This window comes from Girardinichthys multiradiatus, chromosome 6 (genome assembly GCF_021462225.1).
Source record: "Girardinichthys multiradiatus isolate DD_20200921_A chromosome 6, DD_fGirMul_XY1, whole genome shotgun sequence".
Classification (NCBI taxonomy): domain Eukaryota; kingdom Metazoa; phylum Chordata; class Actinopteri; order Cyprinodontiformes; family Goodeidae; genus Girardinichthys; species Girardinichthys multiradiatus.
The window spans coordinates 24137769-24152816 of NC_061799.1; the positions used below are offsets into that span (position 1 = coordinate 24137769).

A 15048-nucleotide genomic window follows, 5' to 3' on the forward strand; every position below is an offset into this window, starting at 1 on the left:
CTGCTCTGCCTTTACAGTCTGTCTCATTTTCTGTCTCCCTCTCTACGTTATTGACCTCTTGGTCTCGTGGACGTTAATTTTTTCCTGCCTCTTGTCCGGTTGACCTCATGTATGCCATTAAGCCGCTCGGAGGGCAAGCGGAGTCTTTTGTCATATAGAGACTTTGCAACTGTATTGGATTAGGACCGGGCGTTGAAATCAAGTTACCTGATGCTCTCTTTACATCTGGGGAGCTGGGGTCCATTAAAGAACGAAGAAGATTCTTTGGGTCTTCCTGCACATCAATTATTACTTCCTTAATGAAACACTAGCAGCATAGACATTTAACAGTAATATAATCTAGAGGCCTTGTTTTAACTTAAACAGTTTAGCAATGACGATCTGTCTCATTGTTGTTGTTGGTGGATGTTTTTCTTTACGTACTGACCTGCAGCGCCTGTCATGTGCAATTTTGTTGAAAAAAAAAATCTCTTATCTACAGTGCTGTTACAGATTTCTTCTGTTTTAGCTTTTCTATCTAAAATAAATGCAGATTTCCAATAATGATTTTATTTATTAAAAGTAAATAAGGTATCTAAACCATCCTGGCTCTGTTTCAAAAAGTAATTGCACAGCTGTTCAGTTATTTATTAACTGTGATTAACCACATTGAGTTCAATTTCACCAGCTACACTGAGGCCTGATTACTGCCAGACCTGTAGAATCAAGAAATCACTCAAAAAATACCTATCTGACAACATGAAATATGCTAAAAGATCGCAAAAAGGAACACATCACGCCACTTTCTAAAGTAATTAGAGAACAAATGAGGCGTGAGTAACATTTAAAAGGGATTCAGCATCACCAGATATCCTTCCTTTGCAAATGGCCACACCGCTTTTCAGGGGAAAGTAGACATTCTGGTTGAAAGGGAGTCACTGTAACTTCTAGCTTGGCTGGTGCACTAAAAGCTCAAAATAAGCAACCAGACATGTTTTGTAATGTCAAGATGCTTAAATATCATACCAGACAAGGCAGACAATTATGTGGCTAGTCAGTTACACAAAAAAAAGGATCAGAGTATGTAATTTAACCTGGCTCCCCTGAAGTGGATGAGCAATCCTAGCAAGGGGATCGAGCTTTCATATCTGGACATATGTAACAACGTTGCTGAATTTCTAGTTTAGGTTGAATTAAAAAAATAATCATCCAGCTATATAAAATTCTTATTACCAGTTATCACAAATGTCTAATGGTAGTTGTTGCTGCCATATATGCCACAATCAGTTACAGGTTGTTTTGGATAGCCTTTGGATAAACTTTGTCTGATATTAAACCTTTTTTGATTATGTAAAACATTTAAAACTGACAAAAAAGCAAAAACAAATAAGCTGTAAGGTTTTACACAGCAATGTTCCATCCCTCTCAGTCTAACAAACTTAATGCTGTTTTGCTTGAGCATGATCATTTAAACTCCTTTTTCTGTGTCTATCTTCTCTATTTTCTTTCTTCTTATGCTTTCTGTCTTCCTCTATGCCTCTTTGTATTCTCAGGTTCTGCTGGCTCTTTTAACTTGTCAAACTCCGGAGACTTGTTCATGAGTGTTCAGTCCCTCAATGGGGACTCGTACCAAGGGGGGCAGGTTGGGGCCAACATACAGTCCCAGGTAGGCGAAAACTGATCAAATTCCTGAGACTTTATTCAGTCGCTGACCAGTCTGGGAATGCCAAGTTAGCTTGACCTACACACTGAATCTAAGGTTACTCATAGCTTCCAGGGGTGCAATAATGTAGATAGCAGCATTGTCAAGCATCTGAATAGACGACGGCAGACAGTTTTGGAAACGTTGCAGCACTCATCAGCACTTCTGACACGGGTTCACATAGCCACTGGTGCACTGTGGCTCCATGACCTTGCCCCAGTGGATAGTTATGACCACTACAGTGTTACAACTTTCACAACACATTAAGAAATCAGCACCCACGGTGGTATCTTTTTGTAGTTTTGATGCTTTTAGCATCGTTTGCACCGCTTCTTTTCAGTTCTGATCAGCTCTCGAAATGCTTTAGGTCATTTATAAATATGCAAAGGGGACGAGCCTTAAAAGAGGTAAAGATGTCTTCTGGGTTTGCCTATAAATTAAATGTTTTAAAAAGTTAGGCGTGTAAGAATGGCATTTTATATTAAAGCAAGAAGCTTAAAGAGTCTTTGAGTGAATTTTGAGGTTTTATTAGAGCAGTTTGAGATCAGAGCAGAGCAGAGCAGTTGAAAGCTTTAATCAACTGAGCAACAGCTATTGTCATCTCGGTCACATTTAGAGGTGTTTTTGGATTACTACTCAGCTAACCCTTTATTGAAACCCTTAGCAAAGACGTATAAAGAAATTCAAATAAATTGTTGTCTTTTATTTTAGTCGCATGATCTCCCACTGAAAAAAAATACAACCTTTAATTTGAGGACATTTTTTCAATTGGAATCAAATGCCATTTTAAGAAATAAAAATAGTTTTACAAAATTTGTTGAATCCCTAACAATTATTTTAAAGTCAATTTAACTGAAGTGTTTCGGTCATTTTTCCTTTTAGCTTTAGTTACAAAAATATAATGTGACACAGGGTCACATTTCTCTTAGCTACTTGTAAAACTGGGAAAGACCAAAAACATGACATTCAAGCAAGCAGATGCTTGTTCCTATCATAAATCTAGACTTTTCTACCAAAAAACAGCTATTTCCCTGAATTTGCTCAGTCAAAGTGATCATTAAAACAGTTTAAAGCAGCTCAAACTGTGATTAATGCTGGACAAGGACCCACATATTTCTCGTCACCTCACACAGTGAGGAGAAGTGTAAGAGAGGAAAAAAAATCTGCAAAGCTTGCCATTAGGGATCTTCAGCATTTATGGTCCTGCAATAAAAGATTATTTGAACTTCTCTACATCTTCCTTACACCCAATAAATGTGGAGGACGATGTATTGAAAAGAAAAAAACATGTCCATTTTATATAATTTTTAAAGATAAAAAAATGCTTTTTTAAGAAGGAAAATAGTTTTGAAAAAGCTCTAATTATGAACTAGAATAATTTTTTATGCAAATAACTTTGTTTTAAAATACTCCAGAACAACTTATTGGACATCCAGAGTCAGATACCAACTTCACATTCAAAGACAAACAAATCTGTCATTTTCTTTCCATATATATCATAGGCACATGTACAAAGCAAATAGTCTGTAACATTATCTTCTTTCTGTAGCATGACGAGCCCTAGTTCATCTGTCCTTCTAGGACAGGAAGGTCCTTCCAGTCTATGAAGGTCAAGCTCTGGAGAGCCAGTTTTCGGTCGAGAAACTTCTTGTTTTTTCCTCAATTATGATTGTGACATAAAAAGTTTCTGAATCAAAATGGTACTACACACAATTAGGAAAACTGTGAAGGAAAAGTGGGCTAATTGGCAGATCTTGGCATATTTTATCTTAGAAAGACACAGCACAGAAATACATTTAAATCATAAACACTTTTTAAAAGACATCAGTCAAAAAGCTGAACAACCAGACAGCTACCCAGCTTGGAACTTAAACTGATATTTCTGAGTGGTAAATTAAAGTTTTATCTGTTTTGTGAGATTAATTTTGAATTTATTGGATGATTTTTCCAGTGATCTGTTAATGGTTCCAGAGAAATGCAAGTTTTTTGCCATAGTTCTACAATCAAATGAGCATAAATATATTTGATTTACTGTTCACTTTCAGCCAACATCAAATGATTTTCCTTGATCAAGGAATGTGAACCATAAATTTATAACATCAAGGTTTTGTCCCCGGTTTTGGTCGAAGCATTTTAGGCAACAATATCTTATTTGAGGCTTTTTAAAGTCATATTAGTGAAACTAGCGTGCTTATTTTCTCAAGAAAAAATCCTAAAAAAACATTTCTGGCATATTGACATAAATAGAAAATAAAAAATAAAATTAGCAGAAATGCTTGAACACCACAGGTTACCTGACAGTTCTGACAGATGCCTCCACAGATAGTGAACAAAACTCACAACAGTCTGCAGTAAAAAGCATCTGCTAATTTCTGATACTGGTGACTTATTTACCAACATCTACAGACACTTTAATATTTGGTTTCTTTCTATCATTTTATCCTTTCGCTTCCTCGGTTACAGAGCTTGTATTAGCAGCCAGATCGTTCGGATTCATTGTTTGTAACCTTTTCCTGTTTATGATAGCCTTTTATTATCAGAGTGACCTTTTCTTGCACATCACTGTCTTTGTTGTACAGAGCTTTTGTCTGACCGGGGCCTTTTGTCTGTGTCCCACGCTGTTCCAGGTGGATACCCTTCGCCATGTTATCAGCCAGACCGGAGGATACAGTGACAGCCTCGCAGCCAGCCAGATGTACAGTCCGCAGGGCATCAACGTAAGACCTGTAAACAATCTCCCTCTGTTCTTCCTTACATACCCTTTGCTGTTCTACCCTGCAATGATCCCTTTGTGGCAGGATGTGCATGATAGTGTTCAAATCTGGGTGCATATTGTGAAAAAGCTACCAGGCTGATCCTCCTAGACTGTCTGACGTTATTAGCGTTATAGAGGCATCTTAGAGGACAGAAAAGTGAACAAAGGTGTCAACTCCTCTCTCAAAAGAATTGTCAAACCTAGCTCTTGAAAAAAATTTTATATATGCATATTTTTTGCTAAATCACAATTTCTTAATCAGCCAATCAACAGTCAGAACCAGAAACTTATGTCTAGGGCTGTACTGAGCAGGACGCTCTGCACCGGAGGCTGCGTGTTAGCGTGCAGATCCACGGCGACAGGGGTTTGAGCAGAATCTATACGACAGTCAGAAGGACAGAAAGAGCGGGGCTTTGGGCGAACAGTCCAAGCACATTGGCCAGATCAGTCATCCACAGGAACAGCAGCCCTGACAGTCAAGCCCCCGACATGTCTCCTGCTAAAATAGGAGTGTCAATTCATCCAACTTGCTGCAACACGCAACAGGCTGGACGCTGTTGCTGTTAAATAGAAAATATGCTCTGAGTCATACAAACATAATCTGAGAACATTTTCATGCAAAAGACAAAACCAGGAAATTTGGGGTCTCATTGCGTGATAACGATGAATAAAAACCGGTTTACAGTATCACGGTATTTACACAAAAATTTTAAATAAAATGTTTAATACGATATAACTGCTTTTATTTAAAGCAGAAAAGCTTTAAAATAATAAAACATATTGATGGTGATAAAACACATTGACAATAACAATTATAATTATGATTTTGCAACATTATTTATTGTCATTTTTATTTTCATACATAGACCTAAACTAAAATATGAATTCAGTAGTTGTTTTCAAGTGGTTATTGTGCAGAATATTGTCCCTTTCTGTTGTCCCGCTCTTTATAGAGTAACACAAATCCAACAAGCTGATATTAACTGGTTTATTAGTTGGGATGTTTACCCTGGCTGGTCCTTCAGTAGCTTACTAAACCTTTGACCGGTAGTATATTTATATACTACTGGTCAAAAGTTTTAGATACACTCTCTCACTAATGGGTCTCTTTATTTTCATGACTATTTATAGATTCTCAGCAAAGGCATCAAAACTGTGAATGAACACACATGGATTATATAGTAAACAAAAAGTGTGAAATAACTACACCTTTTTATATTTTAGATTCTTCAAAATAGCCACTCTTTGCTTTGATTACTGCATTGAGAGGTTAATATTTCAGTCATCACAGCAAAGGGCACCTACTTTAAGGAATCTAAAATATAAAACATACTTAAAGTTCTTTTACAATTTTTTTCTGCTACATAATTCCATATGTGTTCATTCACAGTTTTGATGCCTTCATTGACAATCTAAGTACAATGTAAATAGTCGTAAACATAATTAAAACCAATTAATGAGAAAGGCGTTCTAAAATGTTTGACAGGTATTGTAAACGCCATTTCCAGGCACTTTACAGCTATAGTTTCAATACACTGTTACCTTAGTAAGGTCTATGGGTTGCGCTCCTTTAGGTTCCACCTCATGGCTGTTCGTGTTTCTTATGAATAGAAAGGTTTCCAAACAGTCTTCCTTGTAAGAGTGGAAAATGTGTAGCAGTTTTTGGCCTGCAGTGCACAGCAAAACATGGCAGAGGGGGCAGCGCCGTGCTACTTTATGCTCCATATAGTGACTCTGGCACATTTCCTGGCATCGCATTGAAAGGATTGAAATTTCAACGATTTTGAAACTGTTAACTTTCTAAAACCCTGAAATACCTTGATACAAGTAACGGGTCCATTTCTGGTTCCTTTTAAACATGAATAAGTAAATTACAGCCAAGTTGTTAATCTCATATCTACTTTTATTTTGTTCTCTTGTATACTCAATCCAGAAAGTGGCTACAGATACATAAAATAATACCGTTTGCTTGCATATAACAAAAGAGTGCAGCTAAGACAATGGTTGGGAATTTATGCGCTGAGTCATAAATGCGGACATACGTATATATATTTTTTCTATTGGATTCAAAACTACTTCTAACAAAACATCTGCAACATGTTTTTATGTAACCTGTTGTAGTCCTTTAACAAAAATTAAACTGTAATAAATCTACATCTGAAGCAGCAGATCAGACCTCAAAGAAAACCAAAAATCTGCATGGGTCACAAAGAGACTCTGTAGACTTTAAACAAAAATTGCTTGCATAGCTTGTGTGAATGAGGGTTTGTATTTATAGAGCCCAAATTATGTCTTTTTGCTCGGTACAATTTACTGACTGAGCTCTCATGGCTCACCTCTCTCTCTTTATCCTTGAACAGCAATTACACCCCCTTAAATTGCTGGTGGGTGTCGCCTCACTCTGAGACTGGAAATGTGTTTTTTTTTTTATTCTTTTTCTCACTGAATGAGATGACAGACGGTCTTTACGCAAAATAACAGGGTTTGGAAATAAGAGGCTGCCACAGCACATTCCCAGCACTCACTAATAGCGTGGAAATTGCAATTAATGTCCTAAATGGTCCTTAGTCGACCTTTTGTCACGATTTGAGATGACTTCCATTTTTGAAGAGCTGCATTTTATTGTGATAATTTATTCTTTTGTCAACCATCTCAGGGGTATATTCAAGATACATGAAAGCTCTGTGTATTCTGTGTTTCATCTCCTCTGTTTATCTCACATTAAGTCAGTCGTGTGAAGAAGAAACCGAGAGAAGTGGCACAGAAATGTTTTTAAAGCTTCTTAGCATTTCAGTGATCTGCTGCAGAGGAAGTCTTTCATGTTTACATTAAAGTTAAGGATTTACCTTCAGTAAATCCTGAGAGAAAGCACAATCTACTGAATCTGATGGGATTTTTTTTTTTCTATCATCCCTAAAGAAAATACGCCATCTGCACAGGGGGGTTTAGCCAGACAGGAGCCACTGATAATCTTAGGGTGGCACATTAAACCAAGAATTATTTCTATTTTCTATTTGTATTTTTATGACTTTCTTCAGAGTCAGAAATTTGCATACACCTATATTACTATGGCTTTAAACAATTTGGGAATTGGAGTTAAACAAAGGCACACGTATGAATGTGTTGGGTTTTTTTTTGTTTGTTTGTTTTTTTATGAGTATGAATGTGTTTTAAGGCAACACCTCAGTGTGTTTGAGGTGTTAGAAGGAATCATGGAAAGATCAAAAGAAATCAGCCAAGATATCAGGAAGAGAAATCTGGACCTTCGCAAGTCTGGTTTATCCTTTATGCTTGAAGGTAACACAATTATCTGTTCAAACAATTGTGCAAGCAAAGAACATGGGAATGTCCAACAATAATACCACTGAGGAAGGAGATGGATTTTCTGTCCCAGCAACATGATTTGGAGCAAAATGTGCACATTAACCCCAGATAAAAGCAAAATGCATTGTGAAGATGCTGGTCATAGAGGGTCATTATCCACAGTGAAATGATTCCTAATGCAATCAGGATCAAAGAACTTAATTTCTGGAGACATGTCATGTGATCTGATGAAAATCAAACTCAAGTGTTTTTCTATAATCGCCATCATTACATTTGGAGGGAAATTGGGGACGGCTGCAAGCCTAGGAACACAATCCTAACTGTGAGGTATGGAGGGGACAGCATAATGTTGGGTGGGTGTTTTGCTTCAGGAAGACTGGTTCACTTCACACAATCAATGACATCATGAAGAAAGAACAATATGGGAAAAAACTGAATGAACATCTTGTAACATCAGCCAGGAAGTTAAAGCTTGGGCGCATTGGACAATAAAACTAATTATACCAACAAATTAGTTGGAAAACTATGGTGAGAAGCTGGTGAAGGAATAGCCGAAAAATTTGACCCAACTACTACAGTTTAAAAGTTATTCTACCAAATACTAAGGAGCTGTATGTTAACTTCTGAATTTGAAGAGATGTCATTATCTAGGGATTTAGCTAATGGAAATAGTTTTGAAGATTCTGTAATCCAAACTGACATAGAATAGGAACCTGACAGTGAGAAATAAATGTAATGATATTTCAAACAGTATATGCAAAATATGCAAATATATAGTTTCAACTGTAAGTATAAGTAAGTAAATAATGTTGTAACTCCATGAAGAATGTTGTCTACCTATTTTAAATGTATGTTAATAAAAGATAACATGCATGTAAGGATGTCTGGCCGGTGGGGCGGGGCTAGGGGGGTAATTTCCCTTCCTGCCCCATCATAGCCAGGACACTAATGTTTGTCCTAGACTTTATTTTTAATTAAAGGATTTAGCTGTGAAGATGGTTAATTCTGAAGTCTTTCAGCCTAATATAAACTCAGTGCTCATTTTAGCATACATTTCACATATTCTATTACAATAACAAAAAGAGATAATATTTAATATCTGAGGGAAAACTGTAAAGAAATCTGTCAGGCCTGCCTAAGCATTTCAACCTTAGTGCTGCACTGTATTTATGAATGCTTCAGGAACCAATTAGGAAGCAGTCCCATTCCATGCTGAGGTGGAAGCTGTCAGAGTTGGCTATCAGAGGCAAACTTCATCTGATTTCAGCATTTCCAACATAGCTAGTAGCTGGTAGCACAGTCAGGCTAAAGACCCGTCTTATCTTTTATCTGTTACATTATAGCCCTGTCGAGAGTGGCTCAGAAATGGTCTGCTACTATTCCCGTACATCATTTTAAAGGAATCTTGTTGAATCTTATTGTGTTTTCTATTTTATATTCTGTTTTGAATAAATGTTGCTGAATTTTCAATTGTCAACACTTTCCAATGTGTAAAGTTATTTAGCATCAACCATGAGCAGCAAAAACTAAAGTGATATTATGCTTGGCAATATCTAATTGAAACAAAGATTTTCATCCGCCTTGATAAATGTTGAAATAGATTAATATGCATAGATATATAGTTTGCCTGTATTAGATGACCGTAACCTATTATTTATATATATTCCCTACAAATGGTGGATAGTGTGGCACTAGAACGTCATCTGATACTTGTCACCTCTGTGATTGATTTATTTTTAAACTAAAAGAATCAGTATGCAGAGCTAAAAGTCCCAAGGCTCTAAGTTTATATTTAACATAGAAAAAGGGGGTTGATATTTAACAGGTTTACATTTTACCTGAAATAAAAGGATTGTTAAATTCCTTGACAGGATTTAAGTCTTTATTCTTGAGAAATAAACTGTACAATATCTTAATATTAGATTAGCTGCGGATGTAATGCATGAATAAAGTAGCTTTTGGAAATTGTTGTCCGACAGTGAAGCTCTGTGTAACAACAAAATTGGATATTTTTGTGAGTAGAGCACAAACAAATCTTTTAAAGATCCCATATTAGGGTAACCTACAAGTCAAAAATGTCTGGTTTAGGAATCCACTACAGAAGGATCTCTATATTGTTTTGAATATATTCATATCTGCACCTCTTCGTCCTCTGTCCAATGTTGCTGTCACTTTAAAGGTCCTGCTCTTTCTTATTCTCTTTCTTTCTTTCTTTCTTTCTTTCTTTGTTTGTTTGTTTGTTTGTTTCTTTCTTTTTTGCATGAGTATGTTTTTCTTTCTCTGACTGTCTCTCCTGCTGTTAAATGGCAGAAAAGTGATGAAAGTCTTCTGTCCTTAAGGAGCCCAGTTTTGGGTATCTTATAAACTTGAGAAGAAATCCCTTTACTTTGTCAATGTGAAGGTCTTAAACTCACGCTGTCTGGCAGCGGTCAAGGTGTCGAGGTGGACTGAGTTCTTTGGCGTAGATTCTTGCCTGTGGGGCTGTTGGCGGTCTCTGTACAAAGACCCCATTGAGAAACATTTAGGTGTCCTCCAGTGGAGGTTGGTGCATGGGGCCAAAACTACAAACGGGTATTTGGCGCACTTTACTCCTGGCAAAGGGGATGGTGCCCCTTTTGTTTTTAAAAAAAGAAACTGTGGAATATTTGTTTGTACAGTGCTCACACCGTAGTTGGACTTTTTGCTGTTTTGAAAGGGCTGTGTAAGACATTTGGTGGAATTTTTTATTTTTTTTCATTTATGGTTCTAAATATTATGTAAAGAAAAAAACATGTTAATGTATTGTTGAATTTTATTTTGAAGGAAGCGAAGTTGGCAGTCTGAAAAATATAGCAAAATTATATAAGGGAAGAGGGTTCTGAAGATGTTGTTTTTGTTTGTCATAGATTAATGCAGCTCGGCTATAAATCGATTCTGAGCATTTTAAACTTATAAAGAAGTTGGAGTCTTTTGCAAAGACCTGGGCAGTACAGAGTGTTTTGTGTTCAGTTTGTTTTATCTCTCTCTCTCTCTTTCTATGTCTGTCTCTCTCTTTCTTTCTTTCCTTCCTTCCTTGTTTTTTGCAGGTTCTGTCTTTAAAGCCCGAACTCTAGCGATAAACTGATAAATCTTATATTTTTAAGTGGACTTTGAATTTATAATTTCCAAACGGACTGGAAAGAACTCAGATCCCTGAAGATTTTAGTATGAAATTCTGACATGAAAAATGTGTGGAAATATTTGTTCTTCTTTACCTTGTGTTTCCTGTGTTTTTGTCCTTTGTTTCCATGTTTCCTCTAAGCTCTTTTCTTGTCGTATATTCACAGACAAACGGCGGCTGGCAGGATGCCCCGACCCCTTCGTCAGTGACATCGCCCACAGAAGGACCTGGGAGCGTCCATTCAGATACTTCCAACTGAATATCTCCATCTCCGCATCTCATCCACTAAAGAGAAAACAAAACATACACTGATGTTGCTCCTCACAGAGTTAAAACCAAGGAATTCGCTCCCCACATTTTGGCGAGATCCTGTGAAATCCTAACCCTGAACAAAAATGTTTCTCAGCTTATATCGTCGGACTTTTGGGATACAAATGAGAAGTTTCACAAGAAAAATCCAGTAACGTTGCTATCAGCAGAGGGTTTGTACAGCTTTCACATTATAATCAGAGGGCTGGGGTTCCTTATTCACTTGTAATATTTTCACTCAATATGATGAGATGATAAAATAAAGTAGATGAATAAAATCATTGGTTTAACTGAAAATACTTCATTCTACCTCTCAGCCACTAAGAAGAGTTAAAAAAAAATATCAGTGACCATTATTTGTTTTTGTAAAAATGAAACTTTTGTCTTTGCAAACAAGAGACACATCTTCTTACATTTAGTTGTCTCTCACCTACTCTATGGTACGCCATTTAGACCTAAATATTGCTCAGTTGTTTACAATGTGTGCTCGATAAAAGTATGTTCATCCTCCCCCTCTGTCTCCGACAAGTCAAAAGTGAGTTCTGTCAGGAGATTTTACCTCCAAGGTAACCCTGTGAAGTATGTTATCTGTAAAACAATAAAATAAATACGTGACATCAAATCAGACAAGCTTGATATCATTCATTAAGATGCAAGGGATATCAGCAGAAACTGTTTTGTCTTGACTTTGTTTCTGCAGCACATTGCTACGAAGGAAGATGCAAGAAAAGCCTACAGTACTGTAAAGCTGTTGTTCTTTTTGAAATCTCCTGAAACATTTTTCACGTCGCGTTTTACCGTCATTTCTCTGTCTGATGATGCCAAAATGCTCATATAACCAAATCAAAACCAAGACATTTCATGTAGTGTGCTATTTCATTAAATATCTACTGCATTATTTCATTATCAGCTCATCTACATGGCTCCTTTAAAAAAAAGTGGTACTTTCAGGCGACTAAAAATATACATTTCAAAAGAAAAAACGTTTGTCATAATTGTTTGTAACAGATTTTTTAATACAAAGAGACAAAATTCACTGATACAGGGACATGTTTATGTTAACAGAGTTTTCCAGGCAGTTTTTCCACACAGCGGATCTTTGCTCCTGATTCTAAAGCACAGCTCCGGAGCCGCCCCAAGCATGAAGTCACTGATTGTCATAACAAAAAGAAGTATGAACTGCGGCTCAGCTGATGGACACATGAAGAAGAATACATTCCCCATTTTGTTGAACTTCGTCTTTTGGAGCGCATTCACCAATGGTCAATTATATCTTTCAGTGGGTACTATAGCGATACTAAAATAAAATCATTTGAACAAATGTTAATACTCACGCATCCAAGATTGGACATGATATTATGTCAAATAATTGTGTTTTCTAAGCAGCCCAACATTGTTTAGAGTTATTTTTTATGTTGAGTGACTTATCTTTTTGTATTTGATTTTATTGGCATGCTTATTACTTTTTTTGGGGGTCCTCTGTTCTCGTGATTTAGCTCAAGAACTTTCAACATGTGTTTCTGTCCACCTGTTGTGCTTGACTTGCCTTGTTGCAAAAGGTTTTCAACACATTAAAATAATATGTACTACAGTGCAGTCATACAACTGTTTCTTTTTCTTTCAGTTGTAGGGCCTGTGCCTAGTCCACATGAAGAAATTGCTTGTAAGCACAACATTTGTTTCTAGAAATTTCTTCATCCACATGCAAATATAAAGAATTACTAAGTGTCTGAAGTAAAAACGCTATATTGCTATCCCTTCCAAATCATTGAATCAAGGTTTTCCAACTACTTCCATTAATGCGGGTATATAAAATATATCACCGAGGCATGCAAACTGCTTCTACAAATACTTTTGAAAGAATGGGTCGCTCTCAGGATCTTATGGAATTCAAGCATGGTACAGTGATAGGATGCCACCAGTATCTTTTCAAGTTTTTTCCAAGAAATTTCCAATTTTGTGGGAGCAGTTCGGCAATGGCCCCTTCCAGTTCCAATATGGCACCAGTGCACAAAGCAAGGTCCATAAATAAGGATCAGCAGGTTTAATGTGGAAGACCTTGACTAATCTGCACACTCCTGACCTCAACCTGATCAAACACCGTTGGCATGAAACAGAGCAGAGTCGGTAAGCGAGGCCTGTTTGTCCAACATCAGTGTCTGACCTCACAAATGCGCTTCTGAAAGACTGGTCAAAAATTCCCAAAAACACAATCCTAATCAAACATGTGAAAAGGTTTCCAGAAGAGTTGAAGCTATTATTCGCTGTGGACATCACATTAAACCGAAGGTATTAAGCATAGGATGTCACACAATTTATAAGTGTACTACTGTATGAAGGCAGATGAGTGAATATATTCAGCAATATGTATGTCAGGCACTTCTACTAAAATACACCAAAAACAAAAGAAAGTTTGAAGCATGTTTGTTTTATAATATCACTGTTTTTTTCAAAAGTTCTGTATTGCTCATCTGCATTAAAATTAAGGTGTGGCATAATTCCTTCTTTCGGTCCTGAGGCTGTTTCCAAAAAGAGGGTGAATGAATGACTGAATTTATAAAGCGCTTTTCTAATCACACTGACAATTCAAAGTGCTTTACACTAGAGCTACATTCACCCAACTACACTCTTAAACATGCACACATACATACATCGCTGCATAGATTGGTAAACAACTTGGGGTTAAGTCCCTTGCCCATCGACATATAACAGGAGGACTCTGGAATTTGTTTCTGATCTCATTTTGAGAAACACCAGTGACTTGCTGATTTGTAGCTGATCTGAGTCTTTGCAACAAACTATATATATGATCCCTAAACAGTTATGGCAAGATGTGTAAAAAAGCCTTGAAATAAATGTTCTTTTTTATTGCAGTAGCTTATCTAACAGTGAAAAGGTTGCTGCAGCTCTCTAACAATGAGTCTGCGAACAAAGGCTGGGGTCCTCTTTCACCCTTGTTTTTCACAGATCCACTTGTTTAAATAAGTATATAGCTCTGGTTGGAGTTAAAAGGCTAGTTTAGGCAAGAATCTGTTTTCATTCTGATGGCTATCAACACAAATCCCATCTCCTTTACATTACTGAAATGCTGTCATGTCTTTCCCATTTTGAGTAATGGAGTTTTGACAAAAATTCAGAATGAAAGACTCACCTTCACCGCCTGTTCCTTCTAATGACTCTTCTGTGCGTCTTCCTGCCATCCAATCTGCATCCTGTCCGCATGACTCTTCATCCAATCACCTTCCGACGCCTCGCTTTTAAGGACTTTCAGCCATGTACATCCTCGCTTGTCAGCTGAGCTCATCCCTCTTCCACCCCACCTCCACCATCTTCCTTCCCATCTCCTCCCGGCTTCCTCGTTCCTTGGCCGCCAATCCACCACCAGTGTCGGATCAGGGCGAAGACTTTTCTAAATCTAAACCTTAAAAGAAAATGTACATCTTAGCTCATGACATTCTCAGCATTCATGTCTTCCTCCCAGGTCTGAGCGCCAAAGAAATAACCAGGTAATCACGTATCATTAAAATTTTTCTAATTGCCATCCTTTTCCTTGTGAGTCTTTTCAGATTGAAATGTCACATCATATTTATAACCTATTGAAACAGGAAGTCAGGAATCATGAATTAATATTTTAAAACATTCTGATTAACTTAAAAAGTACTGCATAAATGTTAAAAATCCTTTAGTTATGTACATTTATAAGGAATGTTGGGTGACTGGTGATTGTGTTAAAAACAATTGTTTTTAAATGTGGGTTGTTCCTATACTGAATAAGTATATTCAAATTAAATGCTGGATTGCTTGAAATTAGTTTTCCATGTCAGATTATAATACTGCAAA

At 36.9% G+C, this 15048-nt stretch overlaps 1 protein-coding gene across 4 annotated transcripts in view; it reads left to right on the forward strand.

Annotated features, from left to right (window-relative positions):
* pbx1a (pre-B-cell leukemia homeobox 1a) overlaps window positions 1–12799 on the forward strand; it is an 80817-nt gene extending 68018 nt beyond the window's left edge. The window contains exons 7-9 of one of the 4 annotated variants that reach the window (XM_047368298.1): window positions 1533–1645; window positions 4309–4407; window positions 11066–12799. In XM_047368298.1, the coding sequence (XP_047224254.1) occupies window positions 1533–1645; window positions 4309–4407; window positions 11066–11158 (305 nt within the window). In that variant the 3' untranslated portion in view covers window positions 11159–12799. The remainder of the gene's footprint in view (window positions 1–1532; window positions 1646–4308; window positions 4408–11065) is intronic. The other 3 variants (XM_047368299.1, XR_007038701.1, XM_047368301.1) reach the window with 3 other exon arrangements.
* The last annotated feature ends 2249 nt before the right edge of the window (window positions 12800–15048 follow it).